This window comes from Puntigrus tetrazona, chromosome 25, assembly GCF_018831695.1.
Source record: "Puntigrus tetrazona isolate hp1 chromosome 25, ASM1883169v1, whole genome shotgun sequence".
NCBI lineage: Eukaryota > Metazoa > Chordata > Actinopteri > Cypriniformes > Cyprinidae > Puntigrus > Puntigrus tetrazona.
Window position 1 is genome coordinate 8985161 of NC_056723.1, and position 16503 is coordinate 9001663.

The 16503-nt window shown below is 35.7% G+C and overlaps 2 protein-coding genes and 1 pseudogene across 2 annotated transcripts; 2 read left to right on the forward strand and 1 right to left on the reverse strand.

The window, feature by feature from the left end:
* Positions 1–1095: 1095 nt before the first annotated feature.
* Positions 1096–3260, forward strand: isg20 (interferon stimulated exonuclease gene). The gene is made up of 4 exons (XM_043228610.1): positions 1096–1242; positions 1652–2278; positions 2643–2843; positions 2934–3260. The coding sequence occupies exons 2-4, from the start codon at positions 1652–1654 to the stop codon at positions 3132–3134; spliced, it is 1029 nt and encodes a 342-aa protein (XP_043084545.1). The 5' UTR covers positions 1096–1242; the 3' UTR covers positions 3135–3260.
* Positions 3261–5575: 2315 nt separating this feature from the next.
* On the forward strand, positions 5576–10218 carry LOC122331134 (retinaldehyde-binding protein 1-like). Its single transcript, XM_043228611.1, is given in 9 exon segments — positions 5576–5814; positions 7039–7075; positions 7489–7564; positions 7567–7616; positions 8238–8442; positions 8539–8717; positions 8897–9055; positions 9341–9451; positions 9538–10218. Coding segments are annotated over 8 exon segments (921 nt in total). The 5' UTR covers positions 5576–5814; positions 7039–7063; the 3' UTR covers positions 9667–10218.
* Positions 10219–10974: 756 nt separating this feature from the next.
* Positions 10975–15760, reverse strand: LOC122331141 (annotated as a pseudogene).
* Between the last annotated feature and the right edge of the window lie 743 nt (positions 15761–16503).

The window sequence follows — 16503 nt, forward strand, 5'->3', positions numbered from 1 at the left end:
CACGGATTGAACTGTATACTGTCATTTACTATCTGTCACGTGGCTTATGCTCAGGGGCTAAGTTGTCCATATGCTGTGTGACCTTTTGCTCTCTCTCTTTTAGCACTGTCAAACGATTAATCGTGATTAATTGCATCCAAAATAAAAGTTTTTGTTTAATATATTAGTGCGTACTATGTATACTTATTATGCATATATAAATACAAACACATGCATGTATATATTTAAGAAGCATACGTTATTCGTATATATTAAATATATTTATATATAATATAAAATACAATAATATAAATGTATATACATATAAATATTTTTAAAATATACTCTGTACCTCTATGTATTTATATATATGTAATAAACAAACCCAGTACGCACACATATATCATGTAAATAAAAACTCTTATTTTGGATTAAATTAATCACAATTAGAGACACTGTACCTATGTCTGTCTATGTGTAGTTCTCCTGTGATCATAAGCAGGGCTATTCGACTGGCAAAATAAAAAGATCGATATTTTCTTTACATTTTTTTTTTTTAAACCCTTGGTAAAAAGAAAGTCATAAAGGTTTGATCATTTAAATTTTTTTGTTATATTTTTTTTCATCAAGGACCTCAAAGGAAAAACCTTGATTTCCTGTAGATCTAGGAATAAAAGAGAGAAACAAACAAAATTACTAATTACAACATACATATCGTCGTGATTAAACAGATTTTAATCAATGATTTAATTAATAAAATGCCAGACACAATTCAGATAAAAGCACTTGGTATCCAAGACTCCAGGAATATGCTCAAAATCATTACAATATTACATTTATATAGTGAAATAAATGAAAAAAAACTTCACCCTCTTGATGAACTTTGTATTTAGTCGGTACTATTGCTTATGTGTCTGAACTCAGTATCTTGCTAGCTGTCAAATTTAAGAGTGCCTTAACATTGTATTGCTATTTATCTCTTAGTAGTTTATTCTGCATACTAATTCAATTGATTTCCATTCACAAAAAGGGTTTTTGTATTCCGCAGTCCACACAGTGATTTAAGCATCAAAACAACAATAAGCCTACAACAATATTTTCCAACGAAGCAGCCCAGGGGGAGGAGCTCTGCACTGGTATTTGTTTTGACCAATCAGAGTGCAATATGTAGAAACGGATCGACCAATCAAATTACTGGAATTGGGTCTTGTCCCGGCATGTTCTCGTAGCGCTGTTTCTCGTCGCATCCACGTGTACGCCGAGGTACGATATGTGCTGTTTTGTGAAACTATTTAAAGATTATAACGATAATAATTTGGCTGGAATGTTTTACAGTGTAACATTAATTAGGTTTGTATTGTTATTAAATGTGAAACGCGACCGATTGCGTTATTGTTCTTTTGCGGAATGTTTAGCTAGCCAGTGCTAAGTGACTACAGAATGGTCACGATCACCGCTTATTTACAAATATATATAATAATTGACACTTTCAGACCATTTCCTTTCCTTAAATATATTGTATGGTCAAATATACAGTTAATGTATCTTAGTAATTTGAAAGCTGTCAGTTTTTTTTCATATTGTATATTTGGTATTAATTGTCATTATATAAGGTGTGTATATGGGTACAGACACTGCAGTTTGATTGACAAAAGTATCTTCTTTCTGACAGATGTCTGATTCACCTTGGAAATGCTCCACCAGCAATGGTGTCGACCAAAATAACATGTCAGCCACCAGCAAAAAAGAAAGCACTGTTCCACAAGAAGCTAAAAGGCGAAAGAAAACGAATAAATGGAAAAAAATTTCACTTAAACGAAAAAGAGGAAAGAAACGACAGTTAGGAGAGCTTTTGGAAAGCAAGATGGAGTGTGTTAAACATGGAGATGTTTTGGATTCTGCGTCTGAACCGTCAACTCATGTTCAATTCAAAAAGCCCAGAATAACTCTTGGTGCACTGACTAGTGAAGCTGAGTCTGCATTACCTCTCAGTGACAGCTGGGAGGTGGACAGTGGCTTTTCGTCTGAATTGAGTCCTCCCACTAGTGGCAGGAGTTCGCCGTCTGTGGGAATTGACCGCTCTAAGCTTGTAGCTATTGACTGTGAAATGGTCGGCACTGGACCTAGGGGCAAGTGTAATGAAGTGGCACGCTGTAGTATAGTAAGTTATAACGGTAGTGTTTTGTATGATAAGTATATTTTACCTCAGAATCCCGTCACAAACTTCCGCACAAGATGGAGTGGTATTAGGAAACAACATTTACAAAAGGCAGAGGATTTTAAGGTGGCTCAGAATGAGGTGAGGAGGCACTATACCTAACTGCGCTGTATATACAAGTTTCTGAGGAAGTTGCTCTGCTTTGTCCAGACAAAATTTAATTTCAATATTTTTTAGCATATGTAAAAACATATGAAGTTATTATTATTATATATTTTTTTTCCCTTACATTGTAACATCACATGATAGGACACATTAATAAGTCAGTATCAATCACCTTGATTATGTAGAATGTTATTATTTTAAAAAAAAAAAAAAATTTTTAAACCATGAAAAGCTGTATCACTTCTGTATTTCAGAAACATTTAAAGATTTTTAATACATGATTTCGTAGAACATTGCTAAAATAAAACAGCTTTTTGTCTCTCTCTTTTTTTTTTTTTAGATTGTCAACATCCTCACAGGGAAGATTATTGTGGGCCATGCCTTATTTAATGATTTCGAGGTTCTTGACATCTCCGTCCCAACGCAAATGATTAGGGATACCTGTTACTGTGGATTGCTGAGAAAATTGAGCGACGCCTCCACTAAAGCCAGTATCTCTTTGAAGAGTCTGTCTCAGAAACTTCTCAATAGGACCATACAGGTAAACACTTGAAATGAATTAAAAGCTTAGTGTATATACAATTTCTCTTTACTTGCTGCTTGATGTTTACATAATGGATATTTCTTTTAGTCTGGAAGAATGGGCCACAGCTCCGTAGAGGATGCTTGTGCTGCCATGGACCTGTACAAGCTGATAGAGGACCAGTGGGAAAAAGACATCCTTCTGTCCCAGGATTTAGACACCGACCATACCTCAGACCCCTACAACAACCTTGAGCACTTCATGCAGGATGAATACTGGCCAGAAAGCATAATGGACTGCAGCCCCTAAGACCAAAAATTAGGATAATGATGCCAAACTCAATGCTATGAACCGTCTCTGTTGGTTAATGTTATTTAAACCTCAAACTTTTCTAAACGGTCAATAAAAAAAAATACATGGGAATGTTGTGAAACATTCAATTGCATGAAAAGTTTATTTAAATAACTTAAGCTTCGACTGATTGTTTATTAAGGTATTTTAAACATCAAAGTTAATATCAGGTTTCTGAATTGACTGTATTTTAAGGATTAACTCCATTGTGAGTTGTCATTTGTATTGATCAATGTTATTAATGTGTAATGTTATGTTAGTGACATTATGCTGCTAGTAAGCACTGACCACTCATATATTGTCACACTGACAATGCTGTTCATCTAAAAAGTACTGTCATGTGAAAAATTTAAATATAAAATGTTTAAATAAAGATTATGCAAATAATGTTCTGGAACTAATCATATAATTGTAATCAATTTGTAGCATTTCTTTTAAGGTCCACTGAACAATAAAAGACTGAACCTATCTGCTGAAGGATAGTTCAATGTTGTTCCAAACCTGTATGAATATCTTGTGTTAAACACAAAAGATACTTGGAAAAAACGGTTGACCATTGACTTCCTTAGTATGGAATGGGGTGGGAGATACGACTAAAATCTTAAATCGCAGTATCATTATTTGTATATAATGGTAGCAATATCACAATAAAGTTATTTATGCTTTAAATATGGTCTAGAAGAGCTCACATTTTTTTAAAGCCATAGAAATTTTATAATTCTTTTTACCAGTGTCTATCACAAAAAAACTAATATTAGCTTAAAATAACCCATAAACTTACTGAAGACAAACAGTCAGCTATGAATCAAGAAACTGTTCACAAGCAAACAAAAAAACTACAGTAGAACAAATAATGTGACATACATTTATTAAAATGTACAAAAACGATACAACAATATCGCGAGTGTTGAAGACGATAAAACCATTGACACATTTCTGCCAGTGATAATAAAGTTGTTCTTCAAAAATATGTCCTGTTTTGCTCAACAGAAGAAAGTAGCTGAAATTATAACATCACCTCAATTGTCAGTAAATAGGCCTATATTTTGGTCCAACCCATGTTACGCCTCTCTTGACCCCAGTGGCCTTTGTGAACCTGCTTTCGCTCTTTGTTCAAACAATAGTTATATTGTCAAAAGATTTCAACATTTTGAATCTACTATTTTGGTTTTCAGTAGGTGTGTGTATAGACGACAGTGTGATGCAAGCTCTAACTTGGCAGCACACGATCAAGGTTGGATTGAAACCGTGATGTAACGCGTTGTCTTATAAGCTTTCATGTAAGCGTTTATTTATCTGAAGATTCTGGCTCGGCTGAAACATTATACCTGCATAATAATGAATCATAAAATTTTGTCTTTCAACTATGCCTTTACCCAGAAGAGCAGTTCTGCTAGCACAGAGACGACCATTGTGCTGCAATCACTGCTTTAGTAATACAGACCCTCACATTCAAAGGCTAAATCCTGCTTTACAGGATTATGGCCACCGATCAATGTATCAGTGGGAAACATTGCAGTGACGTTTGAGGGTGAAATACGATCATTCTGGCTGCAAACCACTGGCTGCTTACAACTAAAACAGTTTTGACTACCGTCTTGATTTTTTTTTTATGGTCTAAACTAATGCATTTTTATTTTTTATATATATATATATATATATATATATATATATATATATATATATATATATATATATATATATACTGTATATATATATATATATATATATATATATATATATATATATATAAAACAGTTTTTTTCTTATTCATATATAATTGTTAAGCTGTTATCTAGCCATTGTTAGAGTATTTTTAAATGTACAAACATTTTAGATTTTTTTGGAAATATTTTAATTCACTTACATAATTCTTGATTTATTTTTACAGCGTTTAACAATAAATATTCTTCAAAAGCGCTCTAAAAATATTCAAAAATGCTTTAGAAATGCTATACATATATATATATATACATATATATATATATATATATATATATATATATATATATATATATATACACACATATATATATATTTGTTCTTACATTTCTATATTGTAGAGAAATAAACTTATTCAGCCTTTATTGTAAGCAAAAGGTTAAAAGGTTTGACCTTTTTAATTGATGCATTATTTCATAACCTAATTCTTATGAAAATGCCTACATCTGTATCTTGGCATTTGAACACGGCTTTGTGTTCGAGGTCTATTTCCAGAAACAATTCACGTTGCCAGCACATATTTTTCACTGGTGCTGGAATCCAGTCAAATCTTATTGGTCAGTGGATTGCTAAACCCTCCCTCACATTTAACCTCTAATAATATTAACCGCTAATATGTCTGACACACTCTTTCTCATAAACTCCCTTTTTTTTTTTTAATCACACAATGTGTTTGGGGTCAAGCAAGGTTCCTCTTGATTAAAATATGAGAGTCATGATGCTATAGGCTGCAGGCGATTGGTCAATGTTCTCTTTGCTCCTTTTCTCAATGTTTTTGGCTGATTAACATCAAATCTGCTCTGCTTAATCCATATGACGTTGTTAATCCATCACAGGTCACACTACAAATTATTGCAGCCTGCTGTTGCTCACCTCACTCAGTTCTGGTGGCTTGAGTAGCACCGCATTGTGTCAGGTAAGTGTCGTTTCCTGGGGCAGAGCATGGGATTTGTTATGTCATATAGGACGACGTTACTCAAGTTTTGAAAACATAAACATTAATGTTGATGATGGATAATTCTGTGTTGGTGATTTGTAGCAAGGTATAATTAATTAAATTATTTGGGAGTTTGTCATCTGGCGCAATTTTTCACCTCAGCATGTCAGACTAATGGACACTTATCACATAACATATCACATCTTCTGGAGTGCTTGTGATATAACAAGAAATTTCCAATTTATATAACGTAATGTCTCATGTGATCTGCCTTTAAAATTGGACATCGCAGGTGGACTTCCCAGGGGGACACAAAAGGTTTATTGGGAGTCCACAAAAATGATTTTACTACAAAACTTTAAATATTAACAAGGTATTAAACATGCTTTGTTTCTATTTTGTTGTAATTCATGTTATTTATTTTTCCTTATTATATGATTTAATTTCATGTGTTTAATTATTTTGACATTCTTACCAGAGTTTCAGCAGGTCTTAAAAATCTAACTTTTGTTCACAAATTAAGGTTTTGAAAAGGAACAGAAAGTTTTAAATTCAAGTCATGGAATGAAATGTTGCAGGAATTACAAAACTGAATATCTTACTCAGTAATAATAATGTTATTTTCAAATTCAAATTTTCAAAATTATGTCAAGATACGTTTAATTGACATTCAAGATAAAAATTTTCTTATTTTCTGTTTTCTAAAGACTGGTCATAAATCAAGGTTAGAAACGATATGAATTGATTACAGAATAATAAAACAATCTTTAAATATTTTTAAAATATATGTTACGTCTAAAAACATTTTTTTAATAATTTATTTTATTGGTTTATTCAATTAGTATTTTATTACTTTAATAGTGGGTGAAAAGGACAAAAAGTACAATGACAATACAAAGCCACTTATTTAATTCCTCAAACTGTTTTTTTTATTGTATCATGGTTAATCTTTCTTTGTCAAACAGTATAATTGGGTGATTATGCATATAACAATGTAAAAAATAAAGGTAAGAGAATCATCATCATTTAGGGACCTTAGCATTCAAATGTTTTAGTTTTTTTAAATCCCTGCTTTCATTGATGAGTCACTGAACTTGTATAATTTCTCATGGTTCATAAAACCACTATGTTTTTTATGTATCATAAAAGCCTTTTGTTTTAGGCGAAGCATTTTCTTTGTGATCATTATCTCTCTTTCCGCAGAAAGTTGCACTGAGCATCTGAAGAAATGGCTGTTGTTGTGAGTACATTCATTTTTTGTCTTTATAGACCGTTAAACTTGATTCAGTGTTGCATTTGCTTACTGTTTAAATTTCCATTAGTGAAACAAAGAAAACTTTTCCTACTGAAGTCTTAAGACCCTGTTATGTCACCCAACATGTGATCTCACCCAGGTTCCTCCAAACCATTACTCATTTGATGAACAAATGTTTCAAGAACAAGTCGGATCTTAGTGTTTAGGGATAGAGCTACGTACATTAGCGGCTTATCCCCAATCTCAGACCGGTTTTACTAGGCTTTGCGCAGTTCATGTGAGTGAGCTTAGCACTGGCCCACACTAGCTTCCATTGATTGGGGCTACTAAACTAAAGTGTTTGCTTAAACTCAGGATTAGCATGTTTTCATAAGTCTTTCTCCATAACCTTTTTATAGAGTGGAACATTTCGGATGGTGTCCGAGGAGGAGCAGGCCCTCAGGGCTAAGCTGGAGCACCTCACGGTCAAAGATCACGGCCGGTGTACGGACCCTGTGCTCAAATACCTGACCACACGGTGCAGAAGGTGTGAGATAAAAGTATAAAATATACACATTTAGACTGAACAAAGCACTTTTTTGCTATCTACATATGAATTAACTATTGCTAATCCACTGTTAGCACTGTTGCTAAACTAAGCGTTGCTATGGTTTCGAATCTGATTGGCTGAGAGGAGCTCTATAGTCTCTATAGTGGTGAAACATGAGATATATTTAGTTTTGGGTAAATCTAACAGGCTCTCTTTGGTCTATTATTTGTCCCAAAATAGTCTCATTACGTTATACTTTATGCGACATTAGTGCTCAGGCGCCGTCTTTGCACTCTCGACTGAATTGCCTAGCTACTTTACGATGTTGTTTATTAAATATTATTTTTCAATAAATAATATGCATATAAATAAAAGCACATTTTAATCAGTATTTAGTAATGGGAACTTGTGTGTTCGTGATGGTGATTGGTTACATTGTTTTGTCATTAGATGGCGACAAGAATAATTAATTGTAATTTTTTTTTTTTTATATAAAATACAAAAACTTCCATGCTTCATTCTGCTTTTGTAAACTGCTCCTTTACAAACAATTGTGTTTTTACGAATATTTTAACTCAATGAATTTCATTTCAATGAATGCTTGAACGTGTGTCGCAGGCTAAAGACGAGCTGAACGAGACGGATGAGAAGCGGGTGTCAGCCGTGAAGGAGCTCAGAGGCATTATTAAAGACAAGGCGGACACTGGAGACGACCTCGCTAGAGGTGTTCAGGACACTTTTGGGGGGAAACCTGACATCGTGCTGGTGAGGTTTATCCGTGCCAGAAAATATGAAGTCAACAGGGCCTATGAGCTCATGAAGGGTAAATAGTTTCGGCGAAGGCATTTTATTTTTTTACTATTGCAACCACAATGCCGCTTGCCCTGAGAGGCTGCCGTTTGTTTTGGTCGTCCTCTAGGTTATGTGCGCTTCAGGCGGGATTACCCAGAGCTCTTTGAAAACTTAACCCCGGAGGCTGTCCGCAGCACTATTGAAGCCGGTTACCCAGGGATCCTGTCCAGCAGAGATAAATACGGCCGCGTGGTGCTGCTCTTCAACATTGAGAACTGGGATTACGAGGAGATCACTTTTGATGAGGTGATTTTGTTTTTTTCAACGATGATAGGCTATAAACTGGTAGAAAGCTTGCGTGTTGATTGGTGTCCTTTTGTCTTTTTCATTTTTTATTGTATTAATAAAAATATGCACCGCGAAGGTCAGTTTTTGGACTAAATGAATGCTTTGACCAGGTCTGTTGACCATTGCGTGTATTGCAGATCCTCAGAGCCTATTGTGTGATCCTGGAGAAGCTTTTGGAAAACGAGGAGACTCAGATTAACGGGTTTTGCATCATTGAAAACTTTAAGGGTTTCACAATGCAGCAAGCTTCTGGCATCAAGCCCACAGAGCTGAAGAAAATGGTGGATATGTTGCAGGTGATGCATCTGCTTTTATCTCTGTATTAGTTCTTAAAACGGCATTCAGTAATACATACCTGCAAAAAATGTTTATAATAAAGCAATTAATGTGGACCGACATACAGCCCTCTCTTCGATTCCTGGCTAAGTTGTCCTGTCACTATGAATATATATGATTTTTTTTTTTTTGCGTTAATGCAATGCTGCAAACACGCCACTAGGTGGCAGTATAGGTCCGAAATGACAGCAATAACTAATAAACGTTAATCTTTCCGCATTGTTGCTTTTTCTTTTGTTTGACAGGACTCTTTTCCTGCACGTTTCAAAGCAGTTCACTTTATCCACCAGCCCTGGTACTTCACCACCACCTACAATGTGGTCAAACCCCTGATGAAGAGCAAACTGTTGGAAAGGGTAAACTGCGTTGGACAGAATTTGTGGAAAACCAGATTTTATTTATGTCGGATGAGAAAGTGGTTTTGACTTTCTTTCTTTTGAAGGTGTTTGTCCACGGTGACGAGCTGGAGACCTATTTCAAGGAGTTCGATGCTGAAATCCTACCTTCAGACTTCGATGGGAAAGGTGGCAAGTACGACGGCAAGGTCACAGCAGCACATCTCTTTGACTAAGCTCTTTTTATGTGTCGCCGCACCAGAGAGCGACCGTGTGATATTGTAGTTGTATTGCGTTACAGAATGATTGAACGTGTTGTTGTTTTTTGAGAGTGCGAATGCAGCAGCACAGAGATTTTCCCATACCAAACAACCAACTTACTGGAAAAGTCTCCAGATGTCATTAAAGAGGAATGAAACAGATACGGTCAGCTAGTTTCCTGTGACACTGCGTTCTGTTGGAGTGCTTGACATTCCTAACTAATCTCGGGCAGGCCCCCCCTTTTTAGATTTAACCAGAAAATAGATATTCTTTTGGAACAGATGCCAGATGACTAAGACCAGACATCTCTGCTGTTTCTCTTGTTAAGCGAGAATGGAAAAATACTCAACCTCAAACTATGTTTAAAACATAATTGTGAGAATACATGATGTTTGATTGGAGAACTTTCTATAGAAAGTTAAAGTCGAGGACGTACATTTGAATAATAAATAAAGTGCACACTTAAAATGACATATTCATGTATTTCCTGTAACAGAAAACAAATAAAAACCTTTTTGAATGTCAAACTTCGTACTTGAGTGCTACGTCTATCTATTTCTAGAAAATAAGACGTACGAGTTACAGAAATTTCCACAAATTGGGTACAAAACAGGCTTGAAACTATTTCAGTTTAAAAATTAAGACAACATTAGCCTAATCAGATGATTAATAATTAATATGAGTAGTTTAAATGACTAATGACTTTAAATGACTAAATGAGTAGTGTCATGATGATTTATCACATTAAAAATAAGTTTGTATATATATATATATATATATATATATATATATATATATATATATATATAAACCATTTTCATATTTTGAAAATGTTTACATGTAATATACAATGTATATTATTTAAATATATTTAATATAAAAATACTACATATTTTTCCTAAATATATACGTGCATGTGTGTTTTTATATATACATAAAAATATACACAGCACACACAAGCGGCAAGCTCATTTATGTGTTTGACAGCACTAATATAAGTTAAAATATATATAAAAAGTAGTCTGAATACTAAAATAAACATGTTAGGAACAGATACTGCCAAGAAGTGATTTAAACTGCTTGTTATTCAATGAAAATTCAACACATGATGTGAAAAAGCTAAACCACTTTAAGAGTGCAGTAAAACACTGTCATTGTTATTTTGGTTTACTGTTAAATTAAAAGCAAATAATTTTTTACCATGTTTACTTGTCTTGTAGAACAACAGAGAATGAAAAAGAGATTATTTTAAAAGACGCCAATAAATGGGAGACACTGTCAGATTATTGCTTCAGTTGTTTTTCAATTTATTCAATACATTTAACGAAAATAGCAGCAATAAAAAGATTAAAGTACCATGGAATAAAGTGCCAATAAAACATAAGGCGAACTGACTATTCAAAAGCAAATGTAAGACCAAATTTGTTGAACTTTCATCACTTGATATTAACGATTTCTAAACTAATCTGAGTTTTGACGAGTTATTATTTAAGATATGCTGACATCATAGCATAGAAAAATCTATGTAAACGACAGCTGGTGAATTAAGTGTTAGTTACAACAGTTATTAGTCTTCACCTCTTTACCATCTCCTCTTACCAAGTATGTTTTTTCCACAAGGTTCACTATGACCTTTTTCAAAAACATTTTATGAATCCCTCTTCACAGTTTGTCAGGCATTGTAGCGATACACCGTTGACATCTGACGCAACTTATGGTAAGTGCAATTTATTACCATATGTGCTTTCTCTCAAATTCCTGCTTGAAGGTCAGAGCGAACTCTAGCGAGTCAGACCTTTAAAAACCATCAAAACCACCTCAACTCAGAGCAAACGAGAACACCACGAAGTGTCATGCTTAGTGTTGCACAAGCTTTATTTTTCCTACTGGCACTGCGGCCTGTGTTTCTCCCACTGACAGATAGCGTTGGCATAGCTGACTATGACTTTGTCCATCCAGGAAAGAGGTTGAGGAAAAAGAACGGCGCCTTCAAAGAAGCCGAGATGACCTCCGTGTAGTGTCAGAGCGAAGATCACATTTTGCTTCTTTTCTGTGGATAAACCATAGAACACATTGAACATTGAAAGCTATTTAAATGTCTTTATTTAAACCTCTTAGAGGAAGCCGTTCATTCTAGAATTGGGCTATACTTCATTTAGCAATTGGACGTGCTGCTCTGCATGTTTTGACCCATGAAATTTATTGTTTCAGTAATTGTGCAATATGCATATGTCTGAGAAAACACTCATCGCACAAAATGCGTTCGATTGAATGAAGAAGCGTCGTAAGGCATTTGTTTGGGAATTGGGCTAAGCTGGCTGTGTAAGGTCCTTTTGATTTACTTTAAGCAACTCAGAAGAGGTATTTGTTCAGAAATCAGACTATTTTGGTCGTGCATTATGCCTTTGATGGAATAAACAGTAGTGACTCACATTAGGCATTGGTTCAGAAGACTATTTTGGTTGCGCTGGTATGCCTTTGATTCACTAAATAGTGACTCACACTAGGCACTGGCTCAGAAATCAGACGGCTTTGGTTGTGCATTATACCTCTGATTCACTAAAAACGAGCAACTCGCTACAAGGATTCATGCAATAATCAGACTAATTTGGTAGTGCAAGATCATTTTGACCCACTATAAAGAACCAACTTACATGAGGCATTCTTTATTTTAAGTTTATTAAGTTAAACTTAATTTGTTTCAGAAATGACTACCCTGGTAGCAGAACATGCTTTTGATTCACTAAAAGGGTTCTTGAGACATTTATTTGAGAATCAGATTGCGCGGTGCTGCTGTAGTGCGATAAACTTTGTCAGAGTACTTGAAAAAGGTTTTCAGCTCACATCGCCCAGTTTTATTTTTAAGTGCACCAAAATAACAATCGGTTCTCTTATTATAAATCCACCTTATTATTAATAATATTAATATTATAATGAATTAACAGCATTGAATATCCATTAGACATTCTCAGGAAACTAAATAATCAATACAAATTCATAAATAAGGCTGCAGAGACTTTTGTCTTGGCCTCTTTAAAAATGCATCAACTTTAAAGTTCTGTTGAAGCTCAAGAAGATTAGGTGTCCCATATTTCCTTAGTGCGAAGGCAGTTAGGCTTGTTAATAGGGTTCTTTCACCTGAGGCTGAAGGAACAAGCTGACGGCAGTAATCTGATAAATAATCACAGAGGAAAGATCAGATGGCACTGAAAAATTCAGCACAGGTGTCCAGTGCAGGATCTTAGAAACACAGCGGTGCTGAGAGTCTTAATGGGCACCTAAAAGCACTATTAGGCCATACGTGTGTCAAGGCAGCGTGACCTCTCTCTTGCTAAAGATGGATGAAACGGATGAGTAAAATGAATAAAAACCTAGTATATAAATACCTGCTAGTAAAAGAGGTATGGTCAGCAGTGACTGGTGGACTAATGGATCATCTGAAGAGTTCATTAAGAGGAGAGGAACGCTGATCTAATATGAGAGACGTATAAGATTATAGCTTTCAAAAGCACAACATGACTTAATATAACTGGCTTTGAATACTGTTACCTACATTGTGAATATAATGCACACAGCTTTCCTTCTCATAGTACTCCTTTAGGGAGTTGTGCCCATGAAACTTCCTAATAAAGACATACATTTTGAAAAGAGTCATTATGGGAACATAAGATGCAGGGTCTTATGAAAGCTTTTAAAGTACCTCATAATGTTGTCATCAATCTGCATGAGTGAAGTGGCCGTATACAGACGGCTGAGGTCAGCAGCCTCCATGGTGCTAGAGCTCATTCCAAACAGACTTGCCCTACAGGACAGATTTACTTCACTCAGTTTCACACGGGATACTTAGGGATATAAAGCAACCGGTTGCCAGGAACGAATGTAAATACGGTTTACTGGCCATTAATCAGAGTCAGATATTTCGCATAAATAAGGAGTTACCTGTGAGACAGAATGATTTTTTCATGTTGTCTGCCATGAGGAAGTTGTACAGTCTTCTGCACCGATCCCACTGTAGAAATGTCTCTTGAGCCCTATAGACAAACAAATAAAAGAGAAAGCCAAGTTGTCGGAATTACATCTTTACAATTGTATGTTAAGGGAATAAGTTAAAAATACGTTGTCACCTCAGAGCACTGTATCCTTGGCAGACGCTGACACAGCACAGCACCCGCTCCTGATTGGCTGGATTCTCACCCAGGTATTTGCAGGCGATGTTCCCTCCCAGACTGAAGCCCACCACGATGAGCTGAGTTTGTGGGAATGTGCGTTTAATGTAGCCCACCATGGCTGAAAACTCCCAGGTACAACCTTTAATAGAGTTACACAATAAACCATAGTTAAACACAATACCAATCAGCATTCAGTGGTTGCTATACATTTTCTATAGAAAGATTTAATTATTTAAATGATAATTATAAATTCCAAAAAATATATATTATTTAATTACACATTGATAATATACATACACATATACACACTACCAGTCAAAATATTTAGAACAGCAAAGTTATTAATGTGTTTTTTTTATATATATAAATTCACCAAGCCTGCATTTATTTGATTCAAAATACATAAAAATCTGTAATATTGTGAAATATTTATAACTTTCTTTTTTCTATTTTCATCTTATTATGAAGAAATTGTGACTAACAGCCTAATTATTTTTCACAGATACTCTTGTTTCATAACAAACATGCTTGCCAAGCCCGGTTTACCGTAGGTGAACATCCTTGGGGAAGTCAGCTCAATGTTTGGTAGAGCTCCAAGATGGTTGAGAACAGCACACCTGTAGCCTTGTTTCTGTGAATAATCCACAAAGGTCCGTATATAATGCTTCTCACTATGGTTACCAATCCCAGGACAGATCACCATGGTGATGTCATCTGTGATGGGACACAGACAGATAAACTCTAGTGAAAGTCACGAGCAACACCTTTGCCTCTCCAGAGGATTTGTCTTAATCATGAACACCATAAGTGGATGAAAATGAGAAGCTGTCTATAAATGCAAGAAAGCAGCATAAATGATTATTTGTGAGTCTTTTAAAACATATGATAGTGTATATTTTTAGATCAAGACTTCCCATTTAGGGTCAAAATTCCCTGTGCGATTGAAAAATGAAGACTCACCTCCTGTACTGTGGACGCCTTGTGGCTCAAACAGGTCAAAGGTGGCAGTGGCTCCATCTGGCATAGGCAGGTACTTACGCAGCCCACAAGGTTTAGGGGACTTTACCCTTCCCATCTTCCCATAAAGAGCAGTCTGGAGATGTCCACTCTTCCCCATAACAAGGGAGGGATGTACCTAGAAACACGGGCAAGTGGCGTAATAGCTATGTAGTGTATCAAAATATTTATTGAACTAATAATTTACTCTCGGATCGCACTCACTCTTTGGTGAGAATGGGGCAAGACTTGAGCAGGTAGTGATTGAGAGGGTGTCCTGACAGGTGATGTCGGGGCCGCCGCCGAGGACACTTCAGGTTCAAGCTCCGCACTATGACATACAGCACTGTGGCTACTGCAGCCAGCTTCATGCCATCAAACATGGCTGGCATCTCAGGAGACATGGTGCGGACGTCTGGCTCCACTTGGGCACTCATGATGGATTAGTTTACTAATATCTTATTTAAGGGGAAAATATAATAAAAGGAAATATGTTAATATTTTAACTTTTAAAATGCATACATGAAAATATAAATAAGCTGCAGAATAGCACATATTTCAAATATCACTTTACGTTCAGATCAAAGGAACAAGCCTCTAAATATTCATAAATTATATGAATATAATATCAGACATTACTTGACCTATATATGCACCTATGCAGACACATATGCATAAGGGATAGAAAAGAGTACATTTGGGGAAAAAATGGCTAAACATATGTAAAGATAGGATAAATATAAAAGACATAAGTATCGCGCGTGGAATGAATAAATAATTTCATATCACACCTTGGCTCTTGAAAAATGTGCGCTGGGTTACAGAGCAGCTTCAGAATGTGAATGTTCAGGTACAGAGGTGCTTCGCTGACCCAGATGTGTCATTCAGTCAAAGTATTCTGCATCATGCAACAGTTAGAAGAGGTTAATCTGTCTGCTCTCACTGAGCAGCCTACAGTTTTTGTTGACAGAGTTATTTTAACATTTTTATTCTTCAATACGAAGCTGCTGTATTACGCGTTTAGGAAAATAAATATCGCTCGTGCTTTAACAGACTATAACTATAACATATTCTTGGCATTCACAGCATGCGTAAAAAACAATGTATGCCTTGCCTTCAAAGTTGTCCAAGGACTCGTCTGCGCCGCTGCTCTTGACATCTTCACTGTAGCGTTCCTCAAAGACATCTGACGACTACAAACAACACTGATCGAGCGTCGTCATTCACTTCACACCCAGCAACTGGAGCGCGTCTTCAGTCGCGTCCTCTGATTGGCGCAGCGTCACAATGACGTCGGGCTCAGCGCGCACGCAGCGCCATTGATATTCTTTTGGTTTCAGCGCTATCGCTGCGCGCTAGAATTACAGCAGCGTCGACTTCGCTGTCATTCAATAGCTGTTACCTGAAGTGAGCAAAAAGTACAAAAAAAATACACTAAGTGTGGATGCTGTGTTAATTTTTCAAAAGTAAGAAGTCAAAATATTGGGCCAAACACGTCAGTGAAAGTTTACAGAGATGTTCAACAAGTAGCTGCACTTTTTTTTATAAAGTCTTTGCACAAGTATCGAAGTCGCTTACTTAAATGAAACGCTTACAGTAAAAGTAAACTTGTAAGAAGTGTAAGAAGAAACCTGATCGGCTTCAATC

Coding starts and splice junctions, on each gene's coding strand:
- isg20 (XM_043228610.1), top strand. CDS start 1,652: ATGTCTGATTCACCTTGGAAATGCTCCACCAGCAATGGTGTCGACCAA. Junction 2,279..2,642: donor TTAAGGTGGCTCAGAATGAG/GTGAGGAGGCAC, acceptor TTTTTTTTTTAG/ATTGTCAACATCCTCACAGG. Junction 2,844..2,933: donor TTCTCAATAGGACCATACAG/GTAAACACTTGA, acceptor TATTTCTTTTAG/TCTGGAAGAATGGGCCACAG.